At 35.5% G+C, this 26,277-nt stretch overlaps 3 protein-coding genes across 3 annotated transcripts in view; 1 reads left to right on the forward strand and 2 right to left on the reverse strand.

The window, feature by feature from the left end:
- LOC106870376 (uncharacterized) overlaps window positions 1-11,598 on the reverse strand; it is a 75,731-nt gene extending 64,133 nt beyond the window's left edge. The window contains exon 1 of the mRNA XM_089360208.1: window positions 11,500-11,598. The gene's annotated coding sequence lies outside the window, so the exon portion shown is untranslated. The remainder of the gene's footprint in view (window positions 1-11,499) is intronic.
- On the forward strand, window positions 1,223-12,729 carry LOC128249099 (uncharacterized). The gene is made up of 2 exons (XM_052971882.2): window positions 1,223-4,216; window positions 11,521-12,729. Exons 1-2 carry the CDS (start codon window positions 3,883-3,885, stop codon window positions 11,685-11,687), a joined length of 501 nt encoding a protein of 166 aa, XP_052827842.1. The 5' UTR covers window positions 1,223-3,882; the 3' UTR covers window positions 11,688-12,729.
- LOC149133374 (deoxynucleoside triphosphate triphosphohydrolase SAMHD1-like) overlaps window positions 11,645-26,277 on the reverse strand; it is a 38,696-nt gene continuing 24,063 nt past the window's right edge. The window contains exon 3 of the mRNA XM_089360209.1: window positions 11,645-11,702. The gene's annotated coding sequence lies outside the window, so the exon portion shown is untranslated. The remainder of the gene's footprint in view (window positions 11,703-26,277) is intronic.

The raw sequence follows: 26,277 nt of genomic DNA on the forward strand, positions 1-26,277 counted from the left end.
TTGGAACTTGCAATTGAGGTAAGTCCAAATTCTGTTACAGTGGGGTTGGGCATATTTATATGTTGGTTCTAAATATTATTAACGATTATTTGCATATTTATTCTTAAAGTGTTCAGGTAAGTTCTGATGCAAAATATGTAAGTTCCTATAGTGTACGTCATAGGAAAATAAATTCTCCCTTTTACTATAACAGTCTATTCAAAACACTTGGCTCACTGACGCACTTGGCCCTGCAACACAAGTGTCTTGGACTTTTAAGCTGATTTATACTTTCAGAGAACAAATTATTTGCTGACCAGTGCGTATATCTCCAACCGATAAAATATTGATATAATAACGATATTAAAATATTGTAAATGAGAATTCGAGAAGGATAATCGGGAAGGGTACTGGTTAGTATAGATAGAGGAGATTATCTTAAGCTGGAATACCGATTTTATAGTTTGGTTAAGACTTAAATAAAAGGTTAGAGAGGAGAATTTTGAAAACTGGTGAAAGAGAGTAACCGGTTTATCACTGAGACAAACAAGGAGCATGAACAGGATGATAGAAAAAGAGTCAGGCTTTATTAAGCAAGAAGTTTAGAAATATATTAATACATTGCAAAATAAATGCCTTTTAGTAGCAGCGAATAAGGCTGCGGAAATTTTGAAATTTATTTGTAAAAAATATTAATTGGTTTAGGTAACGAATTAGGATTAAGAAATGACTTCAACTTTAAAGCTAATTGTACTTATATAGTAGTATAAACAATTCAATAAGAAAATTAATTCCTGACTTTGGAATACTGAGTGGTTTCAGCGTACAAGAGAAGGACAACATTATTCCAAAGTTTTTTTTTATTCCAGCAATGAATAAATTTCAATGTAAGAGTAGATTTATTGAGTGACAGAAAGTGCATCAATATACTACTATGTTACCAACAAAAATTGTTAGTCGTCCTTTACAAGGTATTACAAAAGGAATGTTTTGCAATTCAGGTGTTAGCTTGTTTTAGAGTATTAGGTCTTATACTGAAATTTTCAAGAAACTGAGAAATCTTAACGTAGTTCAGGCCATGCATGTATATGATTTCTTTTCACTATATACTAATCTAGAATTTTAAAAGATATAGAAGGTATATTTAAAATTATTGATATGGTGTTTAATAAGTTTATGAATATATTTCCATCGGAAATGTTGACTGATTTTTAAAAAATCAAAATGTAAGCTTAATGCTTTTCCTTGTTTAAATAAGAGCCAAATAATGGAGACGATTAGCCTTTATGCTTAATTACGCATATATTGCTTCAACAGAGAGATATTTAAATAAATTATGGATATTCCAATGGATGGTAATAGAAGTTGCATGCCACCAACTTCAAAGATGGTAATTACTTATTTCTTCCATGTTTCCTTTGAAGGAAATGCCAAAAGGCAACTATATACACACATACATACTTAATGTGCATATGTACATATTAGCAAACCATTAATTCCGGTGAATGCATTCACTCTTTGGCAGGTCTTATCTTTCATCCTGCAGAGTGTCCAAAATTACATTCTTCATCAAGCAAACCTGGTAGAGGTGCCACCTTAGTAACGATGATCTGACCATGCAATAAGTTGTATTGGGTTACATGTCTGTCTATCTATTGTGATCAGATATCTCACAAGCTATCTGATCACAATAGAATGACACACACACACACACACAATCATACATACTTGCATATATGTGGAGTCATTGCAACGGAATTTAAGAGGAGGATGAATAACTATCTTGGTCCCTTTACTAATATGTAAAAATTACATAACACATCACCAGCAAAATTAATCCGGCAATTAAAGGACAGTAATAAACTCACTCCATTTCCTTGTCCATTATACAGGAAGCTTTTTCCATATAGGGTAGGTAGGTTAGCTGTGATTTATGTTCTATGGAGGCAGTTGTGGTTTTAGGACGCAAATCTTGTCCAATTAATAAACGTAAAGAGCAACTGATCCGATGCATACATCAGATTATGAACATTTTTCTTCTGAATGCTAATACAGTTTGTCTCCGACTGGTCTTGGATTTGGGTAAACTACCTATAATATATTTCAACTAGGTCTGTACCTGAATCTCTTATTTCTACTTCGTTGCTTTTCCTCCTCTCGTTTGGCTAATATTTGATAGTACCGAGACCCCTATTGTAAAACTGCCAAAGAAACTTCATACAATAAGGCCACCTAGACCTACAAAACTGGGGCCGAAACAACTACAACACAATTTTATATATATAAATAGATGTGTATGTATGTGTGTGTGTGTGTGTGTGTGTGTGTGTGTGTGTGTGTGTGTGTGTGTGTGTGTGCGTGCGTGCGTGCGAGCGAGTTACATGCGTGTAATATCTTTATGTAAGCTAATGAAATTAAAATGAACTCAAGTCACATATGTTTATTTTACTTAGTATGCACTGTGCGATATATGTGCGAAGAGGTGTCTGTGTTTGTGTTTATGCTTACCAGTTTGAACTTGGACTGGGAGAGGTTTATATCCGAACGGTTGGGATGAATGTTTTAAAGTTCTTTTATCTACTATTTATGAACAGTATACTTAAGCATACCCTTCCTCTTTTTTCTACTTTTTGTTTTCTCTATTTTATCTCTAAGCCAACAATCCGTATCTGTCCCTCAAAGGAAATCATTCGCAATTAGTTGACAAATTCCTCATTGTTCTCTTAGACGCTTTCGCCTTTTTCCTCACCTTTCTCTGTTTATTTTTTCTTTTTCTACTTTGTTTACTGAGTAGGAAACGAGTTTTTTTTATTTATCTATATTTTCTCTCTGTGCTGTTCTCCTTCACTTCTTATGTATCTTTCAATCTTTCACATCAAGAATTTGGCATACCAAATACAAAAACAAAAATATCTTTCACCGTTCTGTTTACTAAGCGATTAGTTTTATAATCTAATTACAAATTTATTTTACTAGCTACTTAATTCTTTGACTGGTCAGTTGGTGCAGGTGTAGAGTACAGCCAATCGTCCACTTCATCTAATTGTAATAAGTAACTGAAAGAATGCAATAATAATAATAATAATAATAATAATAAACTATGATGATGATAGGGTTACTTTGTTTTCCACCAATCTCAGATTGATATTTGTAAACATGATTTATTTTCAATAAGTCTCTCAAAACACGACCTAAAATGTGATTTTCATACTATTCAAACTTGAAGAATAATCCTAATTCAAATGTTGAAAAACTTTTACACGAAAAAAAACTTTAATCCATGTCGCTGCTGTAAATTATTTCTTTAAACATTAGAAGCGAACCAAGCTGGATAGGATACATTCTAATGCTATAGCTTTTCACTACACATATTTTTTAGCACAAAAAAATACGCTTCAATTACACGTTTACAGAATCGCAAAACGTATTTATTAAAATAACATAATAATAATAATAATAATAATAATAATAATAATAATAATAATAATAATAATAATAGTAATAATAATAATAATAATAATAATAATTTTCATAGCTCACAGGCATTAGTTTTTTTGCTGTTTCCTTTTTTTCAAGCGCATAGCATTCCAGAAAATTGCATCATTAGATACAAGACTTGTTCCTTGACGTCACTAACGGAGATTTAGGTGCCGCTTGTATAACTTAAAGCAGAGGCAAACAACAACAACAACAACAACAATAATAATAATAATAATAATATTAATAATAATTGTGGTGATACAAGGATAAAACAAGTGCCACGGGTGTCACATTTATTTTTCGACCTTATAAAATCAAAAAGTTAATTTCACCAAGATTTTATATATAATTCTGGTTTTTGTATTCGGTAAAAAAAAAAATTGCTAGTGAAAATAAATAAATGGATAAAATAATACAAGGAAAATGCTTGTAAAGTATTCTATTATTATTGGAATTATCCTTTTCATTGATCCTGTGGCACTGGTTATCAGAGAAAGTAGTTGTGCACCATTAATTCTTTTTAACCGCTACAGATTACAGTTTCCTGTGTTTAGATATAGAGCAGAAATTAGAGAAACGTGTCAACGTTATGGAGGACATTGGTTGGAACAACGTTGCAGCTTAGCACCAGTGTTCAAAATTGAAATAGAATGTTGTCTCTTCAGTTCAAGAATTCCAGCTTCCCGCTGTAGGATGTCGATATGCGACAGAAAGGGAACACGACTGACTACTTGGGAAAATGGGCCGCCATACAAAGGTAAGGAAAAATTTCTTGCATCTTATAACTTCTGTCTTGTTTCACTCTTGGATTGAGGCCATGCTGGGGCGACGCCTTGAAGTGTTTAATTAAACAAATTGATCCCAGTATTTATTTTTTAAAGTTTGGCACTTACTCTATTGGTCTCTTTGTCGAACCACGGGAACATAAACAAACTATCACCGGTTGATAAGTGGTAATGGGAGACAAATACACAAACACTCACACATACACGGGCTTCGACACAGTTCTTTTCTGTCTACCAAATTTATCCACATGCCATTGATCAACCCGGAACTATAGTAGAAAACACTTGTCTAAGATGCCACGCAGTAGGACTGACCCTAAAACCTTGTGGTTCCAAAGTATGCTCCTTAACCACATAGCCATGCTTGTGCCAATGGAAAAAGAATTATGATCCGGTTCTCTAATTTTTAATTTATGTGGTTGATTTTAGTTTTTAAGATCAAGTTTCACTGTGAATCCATTCTATTGTTACACGAATATTTTATTCTTCGAAATAAGATGAGAAAACTAAATATCCCAATAAGAATATGTTCATCTCGAACGGCTTTAAAAATTACTACAAAAATACGTTGTTGTCTGTGGGAAACGTTCAAGCATAAATGTTACTACATATTTACATGGACATGTATGTGTGGGTGGATGTGAGTGTGTGTGTGTGGTGTGTGTGAATGTGTGTGTGGTGTGTGTACATATGCATGAGTATATAGGCATGCACGTAAACATGTACATACACATATACGCATAAAAATATAGGTAAATCGATATACACAATCAGACATACTTTATAGTTATAACTGTGACACGTTATACCTCTAACGTAGCTGATGTTATACGTTGTATTAACAATAAGCGACTAAACTACCCACAAAGCGTTACGATTAACAATATCCGTACACCATACCCTAGACCACAAGAGATATAAAACCACTTAAATCGGAGAGGTAACCAGCATCCCGAATATTAATACCGGGTCCAATTCGCGTACCGTTCAACAGAATGTAAGTGATTTGGATGCAAATCCTGCGAACAGTAAAGTTTCTGATGATAATAACACCCATGGTATTAACTACAAATATGTTAATCTTACCAACCATGTCGATAATAAGACTGGGGGTATTTTTAATGAACGCAGTGATGGCACTGAGCGCAGTAATCTGAACCACACGCTGCGTAGGCCCACAAATAGATTGTGTAATTGTAATTGGAAATGCCCCGCTCCACCTCGTGTCCATTATATAACATGTGTCTAGTCAACATATGTTTATCAATGTGAAATTATTACAAATCAGACTAAATATTTTTACATAGGCCCTTCTTGCAAAGATTTTAAGCCAATTACATAATCACAAGGAGATTTAGATCTGAAGTTAAAGCGAATAGCACCTCTTTAACTAAAGTAGATGGTCAATCGTTCAACGTGCAAAACCCAATAGCAGTTATAATAAGTATTCCCTATATATTGCAGAGATTATGACATTATTATGTGATTTAATAAGACGGCGAGCTAGCAGAATCGTTAGCACGTTGAACATAATACTTACTGACATTTTGTTTGTCTTCACAATTGAGCTCAAATGCCGCTGAGGTTAACTTTTCCTTTTACCATTTCGGAGTCGACAAAATAAGTACCAGTTGAGTTCAATGTAATCGACTAGTTCCCTCCTACAAAATTTCGGGCTTTGTGACCATAATAGAAAGTATTATTAATAGATTTGATGAATTATTGTGAATTATAATAAGCATCGATTACATAATACTTTCTCTGTCACAAATCCTAATTCCCATTAGACAATACTAGTTACTTCCTCTTCATTTGTAGTTAATGATAGCTCTTCAGGTACCTTAATATTTCTTGCCTCATGGCTAGTACAATAGTTATTTAGCAATATTCCTGATAGTCATCTTACTTGGTTTTATTAACGTGTATACGAAACAGGATTCTACATGACCTTCTCGTGTTACTATTGCATGGCGGTGTCTTCATTCGGCTAAACAGTATTCTTCCCAAAACGTATGGGAAGGATACTACGTTCACTTGTTACATCACTTATCCCCATTCACTCTGTTCGATTATACTTTTGGAATTTCTCCTTATCACCTTAATTTTTAGCAATACATATATACGCTAGTATATGAGTCGGATTTTATTTAGGTATGTTATATATATATATTTATATTGCTTAAGTTTTTATATTGTCATGTTTCTTTTGTACTTCACTTTTTATACTATTGGATTTTCTATTTCATCGGCGTATCATGTTATATCCTGCCAATTTATATATTTTTATCTACTCAGATTTTTGTGCTCGTATATGCGAGTCTACCTTTATCATTTTTCTTCACACATACTTCATAGTTGCGTAAGACACATGTTTCAGTTTTGTCTTAATTCCTATTATCTATGTTTTTCTGTTTATTCTTTCTTTAATTTCAACGATCTTTAAACGTGTGGACTTTTGTGTCTATGGTTGCATGTATGCTTCTTGTCTGTATTTACTCATTTGTAACTACATTTAATCTTTGTTAACTTGTTTCATTTCAGCGTTTTATGTGTTACTGTTTTCTTTTGCCTATCGTTACATTTTACATTGTGTCACTGCTTTATTTTCGATCGTCACATTTCGCAATTTTGCGTATATATATGTTTCTGTGTATTTACGGAGGCATTCGGAGTCATACTATTTTTATTAGCATTGTACCGCAGATGTATTCACTGTTCGTTCATTATAAGAAATTTGTCTGTAATTTCGACCACTTTCATTTTCTACAAACCTTTAAAAAATAAACATAAAGACTTTAAATAAACATACTCTTTACTCTTTTACTCTTTTACTTGTTTCATTCATTTGACTGCGGCTATGCTGCAGCACCGCCTTTAGTCGAGCAAATCGACCCCAGGACTTATTCTTTGTAAGCCTAGTACTTATTCTATCGGTCTTTTTTGCCGAACCGCTAAGTTACGGGGACGTAAACACACCACCATCTGTTGTCAAGCGATGTTGGGTGGGGGGGGGAAACACAGACACACAAACATATACACACACATACATATATACGACGGGCTTCTTTCAGTTTCCCAGCATACACCTCTCTCTAGAGAGAGAGAGAAAGCGAGTGATAAGTGACATGTGTTTTTAAGAGAGAGAGAGAGAGAGACTACTGGTTGGCAATCAGCTGACCACTGGTTTGGCAATTAGCACTGGTTGGCAATTAGCGCTGGTTGGCAATTTGCGCTGGTTGGCAATCAGCTGACTACTGATTTGGCATTTAGAGAACTTGTATCGAAGGATCGCCTAATTGGCGATCGCCGATTAACCTTCTTTCTAACTCTATAAACAAAAACGAAAACATGAATGATGTAAGGCCACCAAGTGGTTTCGCAGCTAGTGACATTCCAACAGATTCCATAGTGTCTGCGAGCCAAACAATATTACTGCCTCAAGTAACTGACTGCTGTCCCCTGCTACGACTATGGTAAATAGCAGGCACAACTGCAACGATTATTGTAGTAGTAGTAGTAGTAGTAGTAGTAGTAGTAGTAGTAGTAGTAGTAGTCAGGATTATATACCAGTGAAAATGTGCCCTTACTGAAATTTTCCGAGAAAAGATATCTTTGGTTTTGAAGTACTCTCTCGAGGAGAGAGTATTCTTTACCAAAGTAAGTAAAAAAAAAACACCAGATATGGTATTGAAAGCTGTTAACGAAATTGATGATGTGTATTTATAGCAGAGAAACCCACATTCTGGTAGATTAACGCCTGTCTATATGCTCTGGCTACTACTGCAAAGCAGTATATGAAAGACATTCAGAAAGCAAACAAAACCGAAGCAACAAAGAAAGTGCCATCATGGATTTTGAAGACAGAGAAAAAGATAACTGGTTTACGGAAGAACATCAGTCATGTAATGCTGCTCATTGCATGGAAACAAGCAAATCACTATACGCTCCACCAACAGAAATTAAAGAAGGAGATAGAAATGAAGTTTGGAGACAGCAAAATGAGGACACTCACTTGCAAGCAGATTACCCTCAAGCAGGAGCTAAAAGCTGTCAGTGAAAAACTCCGACATCAGATTAGAATAACCGAGAGAAGAACAATAAAAAAAAATTAACCGGAACCAGGCAGCAATATGCAGATACATGAGAGGAGGAGCAGTGAACATCACAGAAGCTCTTTTCACGAGAAGACATAAACTCCTCCTGGAGGAAAATCTGGATTGAAGAGATACTCTGTGTCCAGAAGAAATCCGAAGTTATTGCTCTTGCATTACACCCAAGACATACAACATTAATGGTGAAACTTGTAACTGTGATCCAGAACCTCCAGGATGGAGAAGCACCTGAAAGAGACTTGATTGTTGGATATCGATTGTAGCATACCACGCTGCTTAGCTCTGACAGAGACAGAATTGATCCCCAAAAGCAGAACCACCCACATGACAAAAAACTACAGGTCGATTGCATTTCAGAATTTACTGTATAAGATATATACATGTTTAAACCTCTTCCTCCAGGACCATTGTGAAACCAATAACATCATCACAGCGGAACAAGCAGCTAGGAAGAATGGAGTTTGTGGAGGTACCATGCAATTGTTAGTCAACAAAACTGAGATGTCAGCGGTGTGAGAGCATAGGAGGAACCTAGTTTCAATGTGGCTAGACTACAAGAAAGCCTTTGACTCTGTTCTCGACTCATGGATGCTTGAAGCTCTTCAACTTGCTAAAGTTCCAGTGAGCATAGTCAAAGCCATAGCTTACCTGACTTCATCATAGGCCACCATCTAGAAATTAAGCACAAACAGTGATTGTATTATCAATTTCAGAATGCAGTATTGCAAAGGCATATTCCAAGGGGACAGCCTCTCTATGATGTTGTTTATATTTTTTGAAAACCTCTTGTCATTCATGTTATGGAAGTCTGAAGGATATCTCACTGGCTCACAAGGAAACAGAAATACCAAAATTGCACAGTTTCTTTGTGGATGACTTGAAACTTTATGCAAAGAATATGCATGAGATAAAAACGAGCCTTGATCTAATTACAACATTTTTAAAGAATGTAGGGTTAGAGTTTAGTCAGGATAAAAGTTGCTATATGGTTGTGTAAAGGGGGAAAACTATAAACCAGACTAGTAACATCTATATCAATGATTAGACTGTTTCCCCTATATCTGACGAGGAAAGTTACAGGTATCTAGGGGTAGATGAAAACATATCTTACAATGGCACTTGGAACAAAACACGTGTCACTAAAGAATATTACAGCCGCATAAAGAAAATTTGGACCTCAGAAGTCTCTGCATTCAATAAACCAGTGGTCCACAATGTGTTTGCTGTGCCAGTATTTATACCAACATTTGGGCTGTTTGATTGGGCGCTTGATGAGATCCGAGTCATTGATGTGAAAACCCGAAAAATAATAATAAACACACATAATTTCTACATAAAATGAAAATAAGGCGGCAGAGGCTTAATATTGATCCAAAATGCCTTTGATTGTCGTATCATATCCCTTCTGCAACGTCTTTTATTCACCAAGTGTCAAAGTGTATCCCTTGACCAAGTTTGCATACATGAGGCTGATAGCATCATAAGACTTGGAACGCACATCCTTGAGCAACATTCTTTGTCTGATAACCTAGAATACATGTCCAAAGAAATCGCACAACTCTACCGCAACGTATCATTAGATGAAAGGTTGAGTATCTATGAAGAGAAGACTATGCATCTTAGTAGAAAGCTTTGAGATGATAATAACATCAATCCTCAAAACAGTTTTTCTCTGTGGGCAAGAAATCTTGAAATTAAACTGAAAAATTATATATATATATATATATATATATATATATATATATATATATATATATATATATATATATATATATATATATATATATATGCATATGTATATGTATATACATATATAAATATATATACATACACACACACACACACACACACACACACACACACACACACACACACACACACACACACACACACACACATATATATATATATATTATCAGCAGAAGTTACAAAATGAATGAAGGACTGATTTTCGTGCATTACGCTAATCAAATAGGTATACTCATACACTGAGTTCTAGTTAGCCTGTTTGCTCTACCAAACCTATATGAGTGTGTATGAATGTGTATATGAAGAGAGAGAGAGAGAGAGAGAGAGAGAGAGAGAGAGAGAGAGAGAGAGAGAGAGAGTGCGAGAGAGATAAAGAAAGAAACACAGAGAGAGAGGCTAGGGGAACCTCGACATTGTACAGAATGGACAGTAGCAATAGAAATAGCCCAGAATTATTCTTAATAACAGTGAGTTTTGTTTAATAGAAGAGCATCACTTGCATTTTTGGAGAAAGTTTTCTCTCGTGTTTAGGGAATGAATTTATTTTCCAATATGTTTTTATAAAAGTCTTGTGTCTAACGTACTGTTATTACAGATGAGCATTCACTGTTAACATATTTCGTAGTCAAATTATGCAAACACTGCATGAAGTAAATATGGAAACAGTTTAATTCATACATATGATGCGCCCTAGTGGCCAGTTATTGTAAGGGAGATAAATTCTGGCAGGATAAGAAGCTTGAATTTTAAATAGAAGATAATGTAAAAAGAAGCATAGATTAGATTGTATTTGTTTGTTTTGTTTACGTTTCACGCGATTCTTAAAGTTTCTAGTCATAGCACGTATTTCATTCTTATTAGAAATCTTCAGCATGACATAACTCGAGACAATATAATATATTGATTCCAAATTTTGGCACAATGCCAGAAATTTATGGGGAATGGGTAAGTCGATTCCATCAACACAAATATTCAACTGGTACTTATTTTATCGACCCCGAAAGGATGAAAGGCAATGTCGACCACAGTGGAATTTGAACTCAGAATGTACAGATGGGTGAAACGCCACTAGGCATTTTGCCAGGTGTGCTAACGATTCTGTCAGTTCTCAATTCTATCTCTTCTTTAGTATAAATTTTTTTTTATGGCGGTGAGCTGATAGAATCGTTAGCATGCCGGATAAAATGCTTGGTGGTATTTCGTCCGTTCTTAAATTCTGAGCTCAAATTCTGCTAAGGCCGACTTTGCCTTTCATTTCGGGGTCGATGAAATAAGTACCAGTTAAGCACTGGGGTTGATGTAATAGATTTACCCCGCCCTCTAAATTGCTGGCATTGTGCCAAAAATTGAAACGAATATTAAATTTTCTTTAAAAAAATTACTTCATTACTTACGTATCTGATTCTCTTTTCCAGAAATACATCAAAGACGACAATACCGACATAGCAGCAGCAGCAGCAGCAGCAGCAGCAGCAACAGCAACAGCAGAAGCAGCAGCAGTAGTAGTAGTAGTAGTAGTAGTAGTAGTAGTAGTAGTAGTAGTAGTAGTAAACGACTCTGGCCCAAGAGTTCGAGGCTCTAATATATACAATGAAGGCTGAAACAGAAAATATTAAATTCATGTCGGATTTTAAATGTCAGGCGGCAAAAAACACATTATAGATTGTCGAGCGGTTCAATTGCTACGAGGAAAAGAATCTTATATTGTAGGAAGAGACGAGAATGTTGACCTTGATGTCTGTCAAACCCTTTTTCTCAGCTGATTGTTAACCCGTGGGAAGAGGGACAAGTACAAAACATACTTGCATAGACACACACACACACATACAACACACACGTACAGACATGCACACACACACACACACACACACATACACACACACACACATACAAACACACACAGTCACAATCACAATCGATATACATATATCATTTATCTTTAACTTGTTTCTGTCATTTAACTGCGAGCATGCTGGGGCGCCACCTTGAATGGTTTATTCAAACAAATAGAACCCAGTAATTATTATTTTTAAGCTGGTTATTTAAACCATCGGTCTCTCTTGCCGAACCGCTTGGTTACGAAGGCATAAAGAAACCAACGCCGGATGTCAAGCAATCGTGGGGTATAAACACAAACGCACACATGCATACATATATATTTATAACTGGCTTCCATACAGTTTCACCCTGCCAAATTTACTCACAAGCCATTCGTCGGCCGGTGTTACAGTAGAAAAGAGTTTTTCAAGGTTCCATGCAGTGAGACTGAACACAAGACCACGTGTTTGCAAAGCAAGCTTTTAAACCACATAGCGATGCCTGTACCTACAGATTTTTCTAACAGTCAATTCAAATAGTACTGTTAATAATGGAAAATTTTCGTGAACCGAAGAGAATAACACAGTAATTTTCCTGCTCTAAAACAGTACGAGTAAGTGTTTGATGGTCAAAAGGCGTAAAAGAGTGAAATGTATCAGACTCGTTTTTATGGGTCTGAAGTGTAATCATGCCACAGAATTCTTTACATAAAGTGCAATGTCTGTTGATTGGAACATACAGAGAGCATATATAAAGACTACCTCTATGCAACCATATAATTACTTATAAATTATCCTTTAATACCACGAATCTGTTCCTTTATTTTCTTTTGTTGTGTCGCTGTATTTTGTATTATTTAGATTCAGATGAGCCCTGACTAAATAGTTTAACGATCATCAAAGATGTTCCAAACGTGGCCATCCCATTGTTTTGGCATACTATATCCAGGACAACTTGATTCATATTCAGAACAACTTACTTCATTCATACATACTTACATAGATACATATTGGATCATCCCATAATTAATGCAGTTTTTTTCATTGCATGAACTAAAAGTAGGAGGGGGACGGGATAAACTACCTGCATAGACTTGCTATAAAATCAGATAGGAATTTGATCTTGTCCTTTTTCTTAGTGCAAGTTTTGAAGAGTGCAGTTTGACTTTAACAGTTATTTTTTCAAAGCTATAATGGAAGTGACAAAGGAGCATATTCGGCATATTTTGCTTTATGAGTGCAATAAAGACAACAATGCAACGGAAAGTGCGAGGGATATTAACGCGAGGAATATGAATACTGAGCAACAAGCGTAACGGTGGTTCCAGAAATTCCGAGCCGGAAACTATAGCCTAGAAGACGAGTTTCGTCTTGGAAGATCTATAGAACTAGATGAGAACGTCCTGCAAATCCTGGTGGAACAAAATCTCATTGTAACTGTTGAGGAACTAACAGAGAAAATTGGATTTGGTCATTCAACCAGTCATTCAAGTCAGCGCTAGAAGAAAAACGACCATCTTTGGTTTCAAGACGAAAGATGTTCTTCTATCAGGATAATGCTCGGCTATATACAGCGAGGATGGCATTCCAAAGGCTGTAGAAGTTTGAATGGGAAACGATGTCCCACCCACCATATTCGCCTGACATTGCCCCGTCTGATTATCATTTTATTCCGCAGTCTTCAAAATCATTAGGAAGGAAAAAGTATGAATTCTACTGAGGAGGTCAGAACAGCACTGGAGAAATATTTTTCGTCACGGACAAGTGAATTTTGGAAGAGGAGCCTTGCAGTCTACCAGATAGATAGAAGAGCATTGTAGAAAATGAAGGAGAGTATATTTTAGATTAAAAGGGAACTTTGTTTATCTTAATTTTAAATAATAAAAGTATTTAAAAAACGAATTATTTATTAGGATGACCCAATGCATTTATACGTACATACATACATATATACATACATACACACAAACATTCATACTTTATATATATATATATATATATATATATATATATATATATATATATATATATATATATATATATATATATATATATATATATATATATAATGTTATAAAAACAATTTACATTAAATTGAAGGATTACTCAAAACGTGTGATAGAGTACAAGTTTATTATTCTTTAAAAAGAATAGTACTGGCAGAGATTTCAAAGATACGGCCAGTTGAGTCGTCATCGGATTATGGTAGATTTGAGTCTTTGTTAAGATACAATTTCCTGGCTTAAACTGAGCTCTGCTGAATGATCATACTAGGGCAGGTTGTGATGGGGAGGTGTTATGTAAAACTTTTATTGATTAAACAGAACTTTGTAATCAGGTTTGTCTAGTTATGTGTGTCAGCTTCAGTTAAAAAAGTTATTTTTTAGGGATTCGCATAAGAATATACGTAGGTGGAAGTGGTTTGTTGGTTAGCAGATGTGTCACTAGGTTTAGTAGTTGTGGTTTTATTTGGATACTAGTGGGAGATTTAACCTTTTGTCTTGAGAATGTGAAGATTAAAGTTTAGAGTACCGAGTCCTGCATTTAAACCTTTGTGATTAGGTGTGTTTATTTATTTAGGCGTATAAGATTTTAAGTAAAGGAGAATTTTTAGGAGTTCACAAAAGAATATAAGTAATATGTTTTAGTTGGCCCACAAACTTCTTGTAACTGGTTTTATTTAGAATATTTTACCCGTTCATATTGCAACAGTGAACGGTAAGCATATCCTGGTGTCTCTAGTGCGGAAATTGTCTTATGCCTCATTGTTCACAAACGGATTTACGTAAGAGTAAAGGTTGTGCGTCAGAATATTTCTCTCTAGAAGCTTCTTGTTCTGGACGTCATTTGTCGAAACGCTGTGTTAACAATAAACAAGAAGAGGATAAATATCCGTCAAATGTAAAATAATGTACATAATTTCTCATCTCTCAAATATAGTACAGCGTCATTTCTTTATTTGGAAAATTTAACCTTTGTGCTTTTGGGGAAATAGAGTTTGTGGACAAATTTCCTTTTATAAATATTTCTTATGGTATATTATTTTTTAACTATGAATATATGAAAAGGTGGGCCATTCTAACAAGTGTGTGTGTATGTGTGCAATTGCGTATAAAACTAGGAAGGAAAATAAAAATAGTTATAAGAAAATAGGAGTGGCTATAGGCGCAGGAGTGGCTGTGTGGTAAGTAGCTTGCTTACCAACCACATGGTTCCGGGTTCAGTCCCACTGCGTGGCACTTTGGGCAAATGTCTTCTACTATAGCCTCGGGCCGACCACAGCCTTGTGAGGGGATTTGGTAGACGGAAACTGAAAGAAGCCCGTCGTATATATGTATATATATATATATATATATATATATATATATATATGTATGTGTGTTTGTGTGTCTGTATTTGTCCCCCCCCCCCACCATCGCTTGACAACCGATGCTGGTGTGTTTACGTCCCCGTAACTTAGCGGTTCGGCAAAAAGAGACCGATAGAATAAGTACTAGGCTTACAAAGAATAAGTCCTGGGGGCGATTTCCTCGACTGAAGGCGGTGTTCCAGCATGGCTGCAGTCAAATGACTGAAACAAGTAAAAGAGTAATACAAAAATTTTCTCAACCAATTTTGTCCTCTATTCACCTTGCATGTGTGTGTGTGTGTGTGTGTGTGTGTGTGTGTGTGTGTGTGTGTGTGTGTGTGTGTGGTATGGTAGCCTTTAAATATGCGAATATGTATGGTTATGTTCTAATGCAGGAGAATGATTGATTTGATATAAAACCTTCTCTGAATACAATTCGATATCCACACTTACATAATCTAAAACTAGATTTGGAAACGAAGTGTGACGACGTGTCAGTGACTAACTAAATTTCTTTTAGTCTTTCATTCATAGCTTCTCTTCTTTGTCTTATCCCGTCTCATTTTTTTTTTGACACTCCCTCCTATACTAAAGCTCTACAAGACGAAAACTTTAATGTCCTTCAATGTACATATATATCTTTGCATACTATATATGGATGTGTATACACCTGTGTGTGCGTGAATGAATGCACGACCAGAATTTTATGTCAACGGATTTTTGAAGAGTGAGTCATAGATTGCCATACATACACCACACACGCACATAGACATATTCATGCATTCATACCAATATCTATATGTGCATTCATTCACGCACACACAGGTGTATACACATACACATATGGTATGCACTATATAGTATGCACACTTCGTTTCCAAATCTAGTTTTAGATTATGTGAGTGTGATTATTCTCCTGCATGAGAACATAACCATACATATTCGCATATTTAAAGGCTACCATACCACACACGCACACGCACACACACACACACACACACACACACACACACACACACACACACCGATATATACTCATGGGTATAGAAATAATGAAAGATTAGTAAAAAAAGGAATGAAAGATGCACGGAAGGGAAAAAAAATCCCTAAAGCTTAAATATTTTCCCTTTATTTTATCTTTATATTTCGTAATTGCTCCAGTCATTGGACCACATTCATGCTGGGGCACCACCATGAATGGTTTAGTTAGACAAAGCAACCCCAGTACATTTTTTTAAGCCACGTACATATTTTATTGTCCTCATTTTGCAAAACCACTATGGTTAGTAGTGTCTAATGCTTGTTGCAGAGAAACACGACACACAGACAGGCAAACATATATAGATATACACATACATACATCTTCATATATATAAATAATACAAAATGAGACAAGGACGCAAAACATCCAGACAGTTAGGTGATACAAGAAGGGACAAAACATCCAGACAGACGATACAAAGAAAACACGGACAGGTCATTCGGAGTTTTCTCTCTTCAATCGAGATCCAGATTATCCTTGCAATTTCGGCTAGCTATTCTCGATATTGCTCCAATCTGGCCAGCCCCAAGGAAAAACTAAGCTAGAAGCATTAGATTCCTTGGAAGAAAGCAGCGAATGTATACAAAAACAAGGCTAGAAAAAAAGAACAATGTTACACAAATACAGTAGTACACATACAGTAGGAATAATAACAGGACAAAACAACAGATGTCTTTCGACTAAGGACGAATGAAATTAAGTTGGCGTGTATGGAAATAAGGCCTTACAGCAGGGATACAAGATTTCACAGGCACAGGGAGGAATAATGATGTTGCACGCACAACGGCCGCTCAAGAAAGAAAGGTCAGGCTCGGCCGAACATCGGTCACGTGGGAAGAGAAGAGAGAGAGGTAGAGGCAGAGGGACAAAAGAATTAAGGAGGGGCGAGAAAAAATGACAGGGACACAGTGAAGTGAAAGTGAAGGAAGAAGAGAAAGCGAGGAAATGTGAGCAAGGGGGAACGAAAGAACGAATAGTGGAATGAGCGAATAAGGGTGAAGGGGCTGATAGACAGAAATAGAGTCATACCAGATTTAGAAAAATGTATACTTACATACAAGAGACAAGGTGTACGTACGCCGCTACATATATATATATATATATATATATATATATATATATATATATATATATATATATATATATATATATATATATATATATATATATATGATACAGAATGGGACAAGAACGCAAAACATCAAGACAGTTAGGTGATACAAGAAAGGGACAAAACATACACACACACACACACATATACACATCTATACATATATGCATACATATATTCATACATATATATATATATACTAGAAGAAGCTCACTTAAAAAATTCTCAAATAGGGATTCAGCGGAGCAAAAACAGGCGGGCTAGACCAGTGAAAATTGTACATACCTCGATTATCTGCAGACTATAGTTTCAAAATTAACATTTTCAAAATAAAAGTATCTATTTATCTTCAGTACAGATTGCCGATATTTTTACAATCGAACAGAATCTCGTGCTAGTTGTCTTCAACTAGTGAAAGCGTACACGTGATTCTATCCATTATAAATATTGTTATTACTCATATCGGTTTCATAATTAGAATCTATATAATTAACCTTTTCTCTGTAACCTGCTTTTGATAAAGCTAAGTTGTAAAATTCAGCCTCTTTATTGAAAATGCATTCGTTCGTAGAAAGATTGGATAGTCTAAGAGAAATATTTTTGACCAAATTTCTCGTTACTGAGTTTGGATGATTGCTGGATTTGCTGATATATTTTAGGTTAGTGGAGGGTTTATGATACGGGAAAAATGTTTTAGTGTGTAGATCTAAAGTGACGTCCAAGAAGTTAGCTATAGATGTTTCATCTTCAAATACTATACTAAAGCCCATTCTGCTAAAAAACCTAGCTAATTTATTTTTAACTTCTTGTATTTTTTGATTTGTGGTGTTCTCTAAGTATAATAGACAGTCGTCTCTGTATAGACCACCCTTAACATTTGGGAATTGGTCTTCTAATTCGTATAGAATGAATGTGCATATTAAGTCAGCAATTTGAGCTGAATCGGAACTTCCCATCGGAACGTCGAATCCTTCTGGTGTGTCCTTACGTATCCATAGTTTTTTATTAAACTTAATTATGGAATTTCTAGCTGCTTTAATGACTTTAAACTCGTCTCTAGGCATACCCGCCTTCTTGTGAGCAAACCAAAGTGCTTTATTTAAAATAATGGGGTTAATTGAGGGATAGAAATTAGAAATGTCAAATTGGATAAATTTGGCATTGTTTTTGTTGTTAATATTGCGAAACCAGTCATATATATATATATATATATATATATATATATATATATATATATATATATATATATATATATATATATATATATAAAACAAATAATAAATGAGAATATGCATATATACGTCTAAGTATGTGCATACCTACATCTGCCTGTATATATAGGTGCATATCTGGGTAGACAAAAAAATAATAATAACCAGAGTACAGAAAACGCACAGGCCACAGAGAGAGAGAGAGAGAGAGAGAGAGAGAGAGAGAGAGAGAGAGAATACGAGAATTTTAATGGAGATAAAGCACCCTTATATAATGCAACTGTTTGCATGACAACTGGCAAAGATTTCTTTATATCCCAGCAGCATAGTAGTTCAGCAAATGCGACTGCCAGGTTAAAATTTATGCTGCGGTTGATTTATTTGACGAAATATTTCAAGGTAGTGCACCTGCATGGCTGCAGTCTAATGACTGAAAGTAGAAACCGTTAAAATGTAATCCACACACAACCATACACACACACACATACACACACACACTCACACACACACACGCACTCACACACACACACACACACACACACACACACACACACACACACACACACACACACACACACGTATTCACGAAAATGTGACTGACTGGTAAAAAAAGATTTCTTTCCAAGCATGTGGTCTTGATTTCAGTCCCGCTTGATAGCATCTTGCGGAAGTATCTTGCAGCCTCAGGCAAACCAAAGCTTTAGAGCTTAAAAAAGAAAAAAAAAGTTTATATTTTCACAAGAAAAAGTGTGTGATTTAAAGGAGATTTAGATGTTGTTTCATTGTTTCTAGCACATCCTACGATCACCTTTGTCACTGACACATGTATTGATGTTTTTCAATATTTTTCTCCCCGTAGGCGGTGAGCTGGCATAACCGTTAGCAGGCCGGGCGAAACGCTTAACGGTATTTCGTCTCTGTGAAGTTAATACGTGGTGATTTTGAATAGTTTTTGTGCTGCTTTGCAGCGGTTTGGGTGTTTATGTGTGTAATTTGTTTGAGCTTTCTCTCCTCGTAAGAGAAGAGACAGTTGGTTGAAGAATGTCTGAAGGCAGTTATAGTTACATAGACATGTCATCGTCCGAGGAGGAATTGCTGGAGGCAATTAAGACAATGGACCAGAAACTTATAAAAGAGAAGCGGAATTTTGCTGATGTAGCAAGGGGTAAGGAAACAGAAGTGGATATCAGGGAATTCGGAAGACACAAAGAAGAAATGAACCGAGATGGGTTTGAAGTGAAGTTGTCGCCCCCACAAGCGGTTAAAAACGGAATAAGGGAAAACTCGATAATTTATCGAACCTTTTCGATAAATAAAGGAAGAATAGACGTCGTCAAGACAGAACAAATAGAAAAGGCGTTAAAGCAGATTTGGGAAGACATAATATACCTGACTAGAGGTTCAACATTTGGAACAGTAGAAGTGAGGTTTCGTAATGCAGCAGCAGCAAGGAAACATGCAGCGTCGACAATTCGGAGCGAAAAAGTGGTGCTGATGCCCACGTATAGAGGCATGAGAGCAACAAAGGTCACGGTTGAAGGAATTCCACCGGAGATTGATGTGACCTGGGTGGCAGATGCGGTCCTCTTTGGTAATGAGGACAACATAGTAGTGCTCCAGGCCCAGAAAAAAGCGTGCATCAACTGGAGAGGTCAATCACTGGAGATGATAGTCCAAGGTCAAAAGAAACGATGGAAAAAATTACGGAAACCATAATTATGGAAGAAACAATTATGCCTGTCAGGGTGGAAGGAAGAGTTGCACGCTGTTTTAAATGTGGCCTGAAGGGACACATAAGAGCGGAATGTACATCAAAGCCAAGAAAAAAGCGACCAGAAAATACAGAAGAGAAGATAGAAGAGAGCCGCAGAAAGGAAGTAACCGGAAAAGAAAAGGAAGTAACCGAAAAAGAAAAGGAAGTAGCGGAAACAGGAAAAAATAAATGGGAAAATGTAACAGCAAAAAAATGAAAAAAGACATGTGAGCTAAACCCACATTCCACACCCATCCCACCCACACCCTCTCAGACCCACCCGCTCCCTGCAGACACTAGGCCTTTCTATTCCCATCCGACACAAAAACAAGAGGCAAACACATACAAAGAAATCCAAAACCACTCCACCAAGTTAAAAAAGAGAAGGAAAAAGTGTAGGATTTATATGTTGCTTAGCGACGAACTGTTAAGGGATACGGCGGAATGGGACATAAAGTGTATTGGAACTGCGGGGTATGATAATGTGGAGAAACATCACTTGTGTGTAATACCAGATAAGAAGCAAGAGGGAAAAATACAAGAGTTTATGGTTGGATTTTATTTTTGGGAGGTGGACTGCAGCTGGAGCTCTTTCCCAGGATTTACTACGTACGATGGGTGGTTGGAGGAAACGGGTATCGATGTGTTAGAAGGTTCAGGATTTAAAATGTAGAAAATGAGGCCACTCGTAAGTGGGGCGAGTGGTTCCATTTCCATTTCATCATTTTCGTGTCTTCATACGTTATAACATTCATTTCTATTTTTCACATATGTTTTATGTCCCACATGTTTTGTTTGTCACCTCTATGTTAGCCTGCATGGGTAATAAAGAAACAGGTATTTCGTCTGCCGCTACGTTCTGAGTTCAAATTCCGCCGAGGTCGACTTTGCCTTTCATACTCTTCGGGGTCGATAAAATAAGTGCCAGTTACGCACTGGGGTCGATATAATCGACTTAATCCATTTGTCTGTCCTTGTTTGTCCCCTCTATGTTTAGCCGATTGTAGGTAGTAAAGAAATAAGAAACGTTAGCGCGCTGGGTGAAATGCTTAGCGTTATTTCGTGTCTTTACGTTCTGAATTCAAGTTCCGCTGAAATCGACTTTGGCTTTCATCCTTCGGGGTCGATAAATTAAGTACCAGTTATGTACTGGGGTCGATTTAATCGACTGGTCTCCTTCTCAAAAATTTTGAGCTTTGTTCCTAGAGTAGAAAAGAATATTTTTCTCCCCATAAGCACATCTATGCTATTAGAAATATAATTTGAAAACTTGATTTTTTCACACTCCATTCTTTCGGTTTATAATTTTAAAATATTTGAGAGGCTGAGAAGATCAGTGCTACAATTTATCCACAGTGCTTTAAAAAGGGTTTCTAAAAGATAATTTGATACTTCTTCGGAATACTGAACCCCGCCACCCTATAACATTTGAACGAATAATTTATTTTATATTTTATATTTTTTTAGATTCATGTTTTCGATGTCGGAGATTAAGATTTTGCAAAAAAAAAAAAAAATATATATATATATTTCAATCCCGCCCCCATCAATTTAATTGCTTTGTTTAAAGTTGACAAGACATGCTGTCACGCACAAAATTACAGGTTTCAAATTCTATTTCCTGATTAGGTGAAAATTATCAAACTTTAAACCTCTATAACTTTTTAAAAACATTTTTCTAGAAAAAGTGAAACAACTCCAACAATTTAGCTTGGAAAAGTACATTATTGTGCCAAATTCTAAAATTTTCGATAAACTTTGATTTTTGAAATACTGGTAGCCAAACCAAACCGTTAAAAGTTAGTGTCGAACATACAATGAAGTTGATTAAAAAGATAAATAAGTACAATTTAACTTCATTATTTAACTTCATTATTCATTATTTTAACTTCATTATTCATTATTTTAACTTCATTATTCATTATTTTAACTTCATTATTTATGAACCTTATAGATGATATCAGCAGCTATAATATCCGTCAATTGCTTCACTCAACAGCAACAGTTAAATTGACAATTACATTTTGCCAAGATATTGGACTGTTACATCCTGTGAGAGTTTGTTGCACGTGTAACCGAAATATGGAATTGACAAAGTGATAAAACGAAGGAAAGTTTGAGATGGAGATGTGGAAGGCCGTGTAGAAAAGAAAAAGGTTTGAGACGCAACACATTTTTTGCCAATAGTAATCTGGACATAAGAGAAGTTTTAATGTTCATTTACTTCTGGGCATATGAAGAAAGAAAATATCAACGGGAGCTGGGATGGAATAGTAAGGCTATTTGTAATTGGAAGAATTTCCTCTGTGACATATGCGCAGAGAAACTATTAATGGATCCTATATTACTTGGTGGCCCTGGACGAGAGGTTCAGATTGACGAATCTGTATTTACACAGAGAAAGAGGCATGTTGGCAGATTGACACCACAACAGTGGGTTTTTAGTGGCATTGATACAAGTAAGGAGTGTTTCCTTGAGGCAGTGGCAAAAAGGGATACCAACGCTCTTTTACCTGTGTTGGACAAATACGTGAGACCAGGAACCACTGTGGTGTCAGATATGTGGCGAGCATACAGCACCATTGGTAACAGAGGACTCTAACACCTGACAGTGAATCATCAAATGAATTTCGTTGATCTTATGACGATCCCACACTAATAGAGCCGAAAATTTGTGGATGAGAGAAAGCGGAAGAACAAGAAGGAGATTGGAACTTCACGTTTACTCCTTGGCACTTATTTGGTCGAGCTTATGTGGAGACAAAAATTCAAACATATTCCTCAGTCGCAAACCATATATCATAATGAACTTTAAATAGATAATATTTATCTCAACAAATGGAATAGTTTTTTTTTTTTTTTGTTAAATTTTCTGTCACGGATCAGTACATCCTTACTGGGGAGTCTTTCCGTACGGTTTCGCTCTAGGACTTGTTAAGATCAGCTATAATGGAGGCATAGTACCGCACACTTCGATTGTTGACAAATATATGAGTGCATATGTTTTCTAGCGTAATTTTGCTATAGTATTAAAACTTGGAGAATGCCTACCAACACACGAAGCTCAATGAAAAGCAGATAGGATACACTGGCCCATGAGAGACTGAAATCCCTCAATCTAAATCAGTGCTTGACTTGGGCATCTACATGTGTAATGATGCATCGTTATAGGTGCATACTTAAGACTCCACTTCCTAAAACGAATACGGAAAAGGTATGCGGTAATATACATGTGGAAAATCCTAGAAAAGCTTGTACAAAACTTTGACATTGTCTGTTACACGAACAGCAGGACGAGGCGCCAGTTTATAGTACAAAAAATCCCAACATTGTCATCAGGATACAGGACCAGATACTGCAACAGTTTGGGCTTCAAAGGTCCAGAGCTCTTTAATGTCCTCCCTCAAAGCCTGAGAGACCCGCATGGCATGAATGTAGGCGTCTTCAAAACAAAACTGGATTTCCTTCTGCCAGGAGTTTTGATTCAACCAACCTCAAGGCAAGAATCTTAGATGAGGGCAGCAATGTCAAACACCCACATCCACCAAATGTCACATATTACAGAAGGTTTAGTGAAAGTGTAGCAAAGCAAAAGCGGTGCATTATCAGGGCTGCAGTCCTCAGGGTGAAACTAGAAAGAATATATATATATATATATATATATACATATACATACATACACACATATATATATATATATATATATATATATATATATATATATATATATATATATATATATATATATATATATATATATATATATATATATATTGCCTCACTTCAGAATCTTATATCAGCGTGAGGCATTTGCGTGTAGCGATAGCCCTTAATATAATTAATGTATTTATATTTAAAAGAAAAAATTATATATTTTGTAGCAAATTTTTCCTGAACTGGCTTTTCACGGTGGCAACGTGATAAATTCTTATATAGGCTTTATCGTTATATATATATATATATATATATATATATATATATATATATATATATATATATATATATATATATATGCCATTGCCCGATAAATAATGCACTGAATTGTTTGCCAGTTTGTAGAAGGGGAAACATGGTACTTATGCATGTATACATACATACACACACACACATACATACATATATACATACATACATGTGTATATATATATATATATATATATATATATATATATATATATATATATATATATATATATATATATATATATATATATATACATATATATATATATTGCAATTAATAAGAGGAAAGACCACTAAAGTGGATTCCTAATATGCTAAAGATAGACGTCAAATCGCTTTACCACGAAGAGTGTGTTCTCAAGAAAAATCTCAGCAAAAGCGCCAGAATGTAAAAGTAGGCTCTCTAACCGGTAAATTAACTGCGGTAATTTATTATCTGCAGGTTTATTTCCGGCTTCATCGCTCTAAAAGGAAGACATTTGAAAGATACACACAAATATATTTTGCAGAATTGTACACGAGTTTTCTTTCAGGTGAACGTTTCTGTGTATAGTTCTGTGAAATATGTTTTGAAATGCGACAGACTACGCTGAGGAGTTACAGATATTTGCATTTTGCATTTTGAATTATGCAAGTGTTAATAACGAAATCATTACGTAGATAATCGTTTTATTTTGTATATTTTCATTTCTCTTGCTTATTTTTACATTCTGGCGTTTTTGCTGAGATTTTTCTTGAGAACACACTCTTCGTGGTAAGACAATTTGACGTCTATCTTTAGCATATGGGAATCCACTTTAGTGGTCATTCCTCGTATGAATTGTAGTATAATATCTAAATCTCCGTTTTTTTTTTAATATGCTAGACTACTGGTTTAAATTAATGCTGACTGATATCAATTTTTACCCTCATTATCTAATTACATTTATATATATTTAAACCAACTTCTGGATTTCTTTAATTCGAACTATCCAAATACTAGTAATCTGTTAAGTGAATGAAGAAAGTCGTGACTATGAAAGCATTCTGAAATGGTATTTTGTATTAAAGAAGGACAACTGTACCTCTCGGTTGTTCAAAGGTGAATGTTTTTATGACAACATTTCTGATAAACCTGCTTTCATTCAAGATTAATTTTCGTTCTTCATTCCTTGGCTTTAAAATTACTTGCAGATCGTTATGCTGGAATACCGGTTTGTGAAGACAAATTAAGACATTCTGCAATATCTTTATCGACATCACCAACATTGATTTCCGTTATGATTAGATTCTTATGCATTTCTTGTACAATCATCTGTGTTCTCTTGCAATGTCTTGGAAGTCCTAGATTTCTGCCATTTTTTTCTTTGTCTTCCTGACAAACATGTCACCCCGCGTGCTAACGTTTCTGCCAGCTCGCCTCCTTACGTATAAAAGAATATAATCACTCCGTTCTAAAGCAGTGACAAAGACTGACTCTCCAGCAAAAGAAAAACGATGAAAGAAGACAAGCATTGTTGTAGAAAAATCCAGATATTATATCTCTATATACACGAAGAGAAAGAAGGTAGTTATCAGCAAATTCAAATTTATTTTGTTATCATTTGATATATATATATATATATATATATATATATATATATATATATATATATATATATTAAGTTTACGCTGATAGCGTTTCCCCTCTGGAAGCTCACCATAAAACAGCTGTTTCGACATGCGTTCATCTGCCATTCGAACAATATGGCCACACCATCTCATTTGGTTCCTCAAAATCATAGCTTTAATTGAGGTGATGCCTGTAGATGCAAGGACATCTGTGTTTGCAGTAAAAGAACTCCATTTAATTTTTAAAATTCGATGAAGGCATATTTGTTGGAATTGTTCTAACAATTAAAAATACCTTTCATAACGTCCTGGAGACGTGCATTTCTGTCCTAATCC

The sequence above is a fragment of the Octopus bimaculoides genome, chromosome 11, assembly GCF_046866305.1.
Source record: "Octopus bimaculoides isolate indiv1 chromosome 11, ASM4686630v1, whole genome shotgun sequence".
Taxonomy (NCBI): Eukaryota; Metazoa; Mollusca; class Cephalopoda; order Octopoda; family Octopodidae; genus Octopus; species Octopus bimaculoides.